This window comes from Cebus imitator, unplaced genomic scaffold (genome assembly GCF_001604975.1).
Source record: "Cebus imitator isolate Cc_AM_T3 unplaced genomic scaffold, Cebus_imitator-1.0 Scaffold281, whole genome shotgun sequence".
NCBI lineage: Eukaryota > Metazoa > Chordata > Mammalia > Primates > Cebidae > Cebus > Cebus imitator.
In genome coordinates this window covers 2,624,044-2,631,194 of record NW_016107596.1, presented here as the reverse complement: position 1 = coordinate 2,631,194, position 7,151 = coordinate 2,624,044, and the positions used below count along the sequence as shown (strand labels likewise).

Genomic DNA, 7,151 nt, shown 5'->3' with positions numbered 1-7,151 from the left:
GCGTTTCCACCCTTCTTCCCACAGAAGGATCTTCTCCTCAGTGAAATTCCAAGCAGCACCGCCTCGCTTTGCTCTAGGAAGACGGACGTGAAGAAGGAGATGGCAAAGGAGATCTGCCAGAAATACCTGGAGAAGGGCGCAGGAAGGCTGCCGGAAGACTGCGCCGAGGCCCTGGCTGTGGCCACCTGCCTGTGCCTGCGGAGGCGCAACGCCAGCCTGCAGGAGGTGAGCCTCGCTGGCAGCGGCCTAGTGCCTGGGCGCGCGGGTCCGCCTCATCCGGACGGCCCCTTCACAGAGGCCTGGTGCACAAACCAGGGCTGTGTTCGCTTGCAAACAGCAGAACTTCCCGAAGCTCTCATCAGCCACAGGCCGTATAGGGATGGATTAGTGGGGAGCCTAAGGACAGGGGAGGTGCAGGGCCTCAGGGCGCAGGACCAAGCCCGCGAGTGTTAACAGAATTCTCTGTGAATCGGCTTTATTCCCCCTTCCCTACAGGCGCCTTCTCCTATCCTCTGTGCTCTCTGGTATGGAACGGCTCTGACCGCAGGTTATAATGGAGAGAATGATCCTCCACCCTGTGTCCCACGGCAGAGGGAGAACCTGATTGGCTGAACTCAGGTCAGGTGTCCACTGCTTGGCCAATCAGGCATGGTGTGGCGGGTCCAGCATGAAAACTTGGCTGCCCAAGGCTCCCTCCCTGGATGGTGTCCAGAATCTCGCTCTGTCCCCTAGGCTAGAGTGCCGTGGTGCAGTCTCAGCTCACTGCAATCTCCATCCTTTGGGTTCAGGCAATTCTCCTGCCTCAGCTTCCCGAGTGGCTAGGATTACAGGCGTGCACCATCACACCCAGCTAATTTTTGTATTTTTAGTAGAGTCGGGGTTTCCCTATGTTTGCCAAGCTGCTCTAGACCTCTCGACCTCCTGACCCCAGATGATCTGCCTGCCTTGGCCCCCCAAAGTGTTGGGGTTACAGGCGTGAGCCACTGTGCCTGGGCTCACTAAGGGTTTTAAGGAGAGGTAGAACATAATCAGGTTTGTATTCTAAAAAGATCTGTCTCCTTCAACCAATTATTCTTTCAGTAAGACTTTCTTCCCTTCTTGGAGTAGTTTTCAGCTATGTTCAGGCAAAAAAAAAAAAAAAGACTTTAATCCTTTTATTCATCCCATTATTTTCTTCAATGTATCACTTAAGGTGGAGGTGAAACTGCTATAACAGGGAAACTGCAAAATGCAGTGGTTTAAACAAGATACATGTCTGTTCTCTTTAGTGAATTTACCCAGTCCAGTGCTAATGTGGCAGTGCCATGGTATTGGGGACCCAGGCTCCTTCTATATTGTTGCTCTGCTATACTTACCATGTGGCTTCCATTTCAGGGTCTAAGATGGCTGCTCTCACCCAGGCCATCACAGCAGCATTCCAGCCAGTGAAAGAGGGTTAAAAGAAAGAGGTGGACACACTCTCTTTCTTTTAAAGATGTGATCTAGAAATGCATTTTTCTCACATAATGGAGAGCAGAACCTAGTTACATGGCCTCATCTAGCTACAAGGAAATGCAGTCTTTAGCTTGGCAAATATCTACTGTAAAGATTTATCTTAAGAAATAACATGTGACCTGGGCCTTGAAGGATGAGAGAGGGTTGCCATGTAGAATAAACGGGATAGGGCACTTTAGGTGTACAAAGAGGTAGGAGACAGCCTTTGCTCTTAGTAGATCACAACCAAGCTAGGAAGATGAGAGACCAGCTGGGTCAGGGACCAGACGATAAGCAGGCCTGGGTTTGGTGGTCACCTTTGCCATTTAGTGGACTGGCTGGGTGGCTTTAGGCAGGGAACTTTTCTGACCTTTTAATTTTTTATCTATAAAAGCTCATGCATTGTGTATGAAATGGATACATTAGTATACTGAATTTTTTGCAAGGCACTGAGATGAAATTTGTTATTGTTATTACGGGTATATGTGTGTGTGCTTTATGTGTCAGTGTGAAGAAGAAACATTCCTTCCTTGCTTCCCTCTAATTTTCCTAACCTCCCTAACCAGAAAAACCTTCCAGGGCAAAATCTATATTATTTGTGTTTTTCTGATTGACAGTGTTAGGAGCTTAAACTCTTACACACACTCTCTCTCTCTCTCACACACACACACACTCCTACATGTGCACACACACAGACAAAGGGAGAGGGGAAGAATATGAATGAGTGAATTAGTGAATGAAGGAACTTAGTGGCTCATTTAACCAAACAGCAGAGAGGACAGGCATTTCTTTGGTTTCAGTGAAGTTAGACCCAGGGTCTCAAACACCACAGGTACAGCCATCATGTCTCTGTGTCTGTGGCTTTCTCTCTCCCTGTTGCTTGCCTCTTCTTTATTCTGTGTTGAGCTTTCATTTTCTTCTACTGTAAATGGGTTTTCTGAGTGTGGTGGGGCATCTGGTTCTACCACTAGAAAGGAAAGGCTGGAGGTCTTTCCCCAATAAGCTCTAGGTGGAAAAGTTTCAGGGAAGGATTCTGATTGGCCTGCTTGGATCACATGCCCAAATGTAGACTAATCTCTATGGCCAGAAGAGTGGGGTACTATGATCAGCCCATGTTGGGTCATGTCGTTTCATCTATGGCAGGGCAGGTGGTGGGCAAGTGCAGGTCTTTTCAAAGGAATGGTGCTGCTTTTTCAGACAAAGGAACCAACAGTTGGTTCTTCAGTCTGCTCCTGGCCCCCTCTTTGCTGGGAGGCCAGGTGTTAGTATTTTTATTTCAGAGAGAATTCCTGATGATCTCCCTTATCCCTCTTCTCCCAAAGGTGCGTGGCTCTGTAGCTGCTGTTGAAGAGCGGCTCCGAGGTCAGGAGACCTTGTTCCCTTGGAGTGGGCTTTCTGAGGCTACAGGCTCTTCTTCCAACACCCCAGAGGAAACAGATGATGTGGACAATTCCAGCCTTGATGCCTCCTCCGTGAGTGTGGCACCCTGGGCCGGGGCTGCTGCCCCCCTTCTCCCCATAGAGAATGGGGAAGGAAGGCTGCGGGCCATCGTGGGAAGGGAGGCCGACTCCTCCTCTGAGGCCTGCGATGGCCCAGAACCTCCCCAGGATGGTAAGCTGGAGGTCGGAGTGCATATAGATGCTCATGTGTGTCCCCCCAACTTCAGGCCATCATTTTTTCTTTCTGTTACCCTCATTCACTCCTTCATTTGGTTATTCAGCCATTCACCAACCAGCCAGTTTTTCACAGAGAAACCTCGGAGGCATCCTTGACACCTCCCTTTCCTCACTGCCCTGGACCATGTCCAGTCAATCACCCAGTCCTGTCCATTTGCCTCCTAAATCTTTCTCACCTTCATCTACATCTTTCTCTGCATTCCCTCTTTGTCTGAGCTTCTGTCCTCAGGGGATTGCACAGCCTCCCAGAGTCCTCCTGCATCCATTCTGGCCCCTCCCTCACCAGGTCCTTCTCCAGGAGCCAGCCAGAGTAGCTTTTAAAAACACAATGTGGGCCAGGCTTGGTGGTTCACGCCTGTAATCCCAGCACTTTGGGAGGCTGAGGTGGGTGGATCAGCTGAGGTCAGGAGTTCGAGACCAGCCTGGCCAACATGGCGAAACCCCGTCTCTACTAAAAATAAAAAAAATTAGCTAGGTATGGTGGCGCGTGCCTGTAATCCCAGCTACTCGGGAGACTGAGGCAAGAGTATAGCTTGAACCTGGGCGTAGGAGGTTGCAGTGAGCCGAGATCACACCACTGTACTCCAGCCTGGGTGACAGAGCAAGACTCCATCTCAGGAAAATCAAAAAAAGATACCTTCCATTCCTGCCATTCAGGTCCAAGGATACCAGGTTTCTTTCTGGAATAAAAAGAGTAGGAAGGCCCCTTCAATGCAGTGTCCCTGTTCCTTAGTAAGCATGGTTCAATGAGTGTCCCAGGCTCTGATCACTCCTGTTTCTCCTTTTACTCCTCCTGCCATGGGGAGGGGAGAGGAAGAAGAAAGACAGGATGTGAACATTTTTTTCACTCCACCTTCCCACCCCTTAACACCATAAAGAGGAACAGGGAAACCCTCTCCTTTCTGGAAGGTCAGGGTAGGTTTTGGGGCTTCCTTCAAAGGTAGAGGTGATGAAAATGCTTATTACCACTGGGCACAGTGACTCATGCCTGTAATCCTACTACTTTGGGAGGCTGAGGTGGGCAGATTGATTGAGCCCAGGAGTTAAAGATCAGCTTGGGCAACATAGTGAAAACCCATCTCTGCAAAGGATGCAAAAATTAGCCAGGTGTGGCTGGTCAGGCCTGTAATCCCAGCACTTTGGGAGGCTGAGTCAGGTGGATCCCTTGAGGTCAGGAGTTCGAGACTAGCCTGGCCAACATCATGAAACTCTCTACTGAGAATATTTGTATATAAAAAATAGAAAATTAACTGGGTGTGGTGGTGCACATTACATCTATAATCGTAGCTACTTGGAAGACTGAGACAGGAGAATCGCCTGAACCCAGGAGACGGAAGTTGCAGTGAGCAGAGATTGCTCCAGCCTGGGCAACAGAGTGAGACTGTCTCAAAAAAATATATTGGCTGGGCGCAGTGGCTCAGGCCTGTAAGCCTAGCACTTTGGGAGACTGAGGTAGGTGGATTACTTAAGCTCAGGAGTTTGAGACTACTCTGGGCAACACTGTGAGACCCCATCTCTACTAAAATGCAAAACAATCGGCTCAGTGTGGTGGTGTGCACCTGTAATCCCAGTTACAGGTATTGATCAATTTACCACCTATGCAACTTATGACCATTAGACTTTACGACCACAATCACTAGCCATGACTGCTCCGTGTCTGGCAGCGCAAACGTTGCCCAGCTGGGCGTACGACAGTGCGGACCAGCTTCCAGCAACACTACCATCTCCGCGTGCACCATTTCAACTGTACATATAGCCTACTCAACTTACGACCAAATCGTGTTACGACTGGTCCACAGTCCCAACCGTGGTCGTAAGTTGAGCACTAGCTGTACTTGAGAGGCTGAGGCAGGAGAATTGCTTGAACCTGGGAGGTGGAGGTTGCATTGAGCAGAGATTGCGCAATTGGGTTCCAGCCTGGGCAAGAGAGTAAGACTGTATCTCAAAAAAAAAAAAGAAAGAAAAGAAAGGAAAGGGGAAAAAAAGAGAAATGCTCATTACACTCAGGGCCTGATTCAGAAACCTGATTTAAGTGAATCTAAGAATTATAATGATAGTAGCTTTCATGCAAGTCGCTCTTCTTTCCTTTCTGTTAAGCATCAGCTACAGAGACTTCATGGCAAATTGAGATCAATGAGGCAAAAAGGAAACTGATGGAGAATATTCTGCTCTACAAAGAGGAGAAACTGGACAGCGTTGAGCTCTTTGGCCCCTGATGACTGGCACACAGCTGAGGACCCTTGTCCTTAGTTGGAAAGATGAGCATCAGATCAAGAGAAAGGTCTGAGGCAGAATCCAAGACCTGCCTGGAAATACACAACAAAACCTCAGCTCTCCTGGGTGGGAGGGAAACTTCATTTCACTGGAATGAGTTGGGAGAGAAGGGCCCTCAGCTTTTAGAGACACAAAAATCCATGAAGCCTCTTCCTTTCTGGGCTTTGTTAGCTAGTGCAGGGGATCAGAGGAGAGTGAAGCAGAAACCCTGTACACGGGCCCAGGATGTGGGTGATTTTGTGGTACCAGGGACTGTGTGATGGTAACCACCCCTGCAGATTCCATTACCTCAGCAGCTCCTGTCCCCCCACCACTGGCGGAGCATTCTGCAATGCCATAGCATTTTCTGGAGCTAAGATCTCTGGGTCGTATTTGCTGACAGCCTGCAAGCTTTCATGCTCTGACTTTTTTTAGTTTTTGTTTTTATTTTTTTGTAGAGATGTGGTCTCGCGGTGTTGCCCAGGCTGGTCTTGAAGTCCTGGGCCCAAGCAGTCCTCCCACCTCGGCCTCCCAAAGCGCTGGGATTACAGGTTGGAGCCACTGTACCTGTTCTGAAAGACTTTCAACTTGTGTCTCAGTGCAGTTCTTGACTCACCTCTCCAGGTCTCAAGTTCTACAAATGGCAGACACCTGGTGAAGCACTCTACAGGCTTTCCACTGCCTGTATTGGAAATCTTGCAACTCATTTATTTAGTCACTGCCTGGCACCTTTATCTTCCCATCCCACTAATATTAGTGTTTTTTTAATGGAGCTTTTATTTTGTTATTTTTTTTGAGACAGTCTCACTCTCTTGCCTAGGCTGGAGTGCAGTGGTGCGACTTCGGCTCACTGCAACTTCTGCCTCCTAGGTTCAAGCGATTCTCCTGCCTCAGCCTCCTGAGTAGCTGGGACTATAGATGCCCACCACCATGCCTGGCTAATTTTTATATTTTTAGTAGGGACGGGGTTTCACCATATTGGCCAGGCTGGTCTCAAACTCCTGACCTCGTGATCCACCCACCTCGGCCTCCCAAAGTGCTGGGATTACAGGCATGAGCCACCACACCCACCCAAGAATATGTGTTATTTATAACTGAATGAAGAATCAGGAGACTGCATTTCATGTCTGATTCTGCTGCTAATTAAGTCAGTCATTTAGTTTTTGGGACCTCAGTTTCTTTGTAAGTAAGATAACACCTGCTTGTTCTCCATCCCTGGGCTGTTGGGAGGAACAGAGGAGACAGTGGCTATAGAAGTGCTTGGAAAATGCACTTGTCCTGTTTTATAAAATAAAAAGGTATTAAATGTATATTTCTGCCATGTACCTAATGATTATTCAGTGTGTATATATCTGAAAAGTCATGTTGCATATCTTTTTGTAAAACAGATGCTATTTTAAATTCACTGGGAGAAATGTCCTATTTAAAATGATTCTATAGTGATATCTTTTTATACAATAAAAATATGTTTGTAAAGTCAACAGACAACCTGTAATTAGTTTTGTGTCTAGAAGAATTTGTTTAGAGAAGGCGCTCTGCATCCTTGAGACGGGGTAGCCGAGAGCTAGCTAGGATCCTGGCTCTCACTGTTGACTGTGAATAGCTACATGATCCTGAGCCCAGGCAGGGAGTTACTGTGAGGCTCTGCTTCCTCATCTGTACACTGCGAAGAAAAAGTACCCATCTCATAGGCTTGTTGTCAGGGGTAGGTCCTGCCTGTGGAAAGCATTTAGCAACTCCCCAGTAAGG

At 48.1% G+C, this 7,151-nt stretch overlaps 1 protein-coding gene across 4 annotated transcripts in view; it reads left to right on the top strand.

Moving 5' to 3' along the window:
* Window positions 1-6,883, top strand: part of IRAK2 (interleukin 1 receptor associated kinase 2) — a 75,381-nt gene extending 68,498 nt beyond the window's left edge. For all 4 annotated transcript variants that reach the window (XM_017501502.2, XM_017501500.2, XM_017501499.2 and 1 more), the window contains 3 exons: window positions 25-225; window positions 2,796-3,084; window positions 5,247-6,883. In XM_017501502.2, the coding sequence (XP_017356991.1) occupies window positions 25-225; window positions 2,796-3,084; window positions 5,247-5,365 (609 nt within the window). In that variant the 3' untranslated portion in view covers window positions 5,366-6,883. The remainder of the gene's footprint in view (window positions 1-24; window positions 226-2,795; window positions 3,085-5,246) is intronic.
* The last annotated feature ends 268 nt before the right edge of the window (window positions 6,884-7,151 follow it).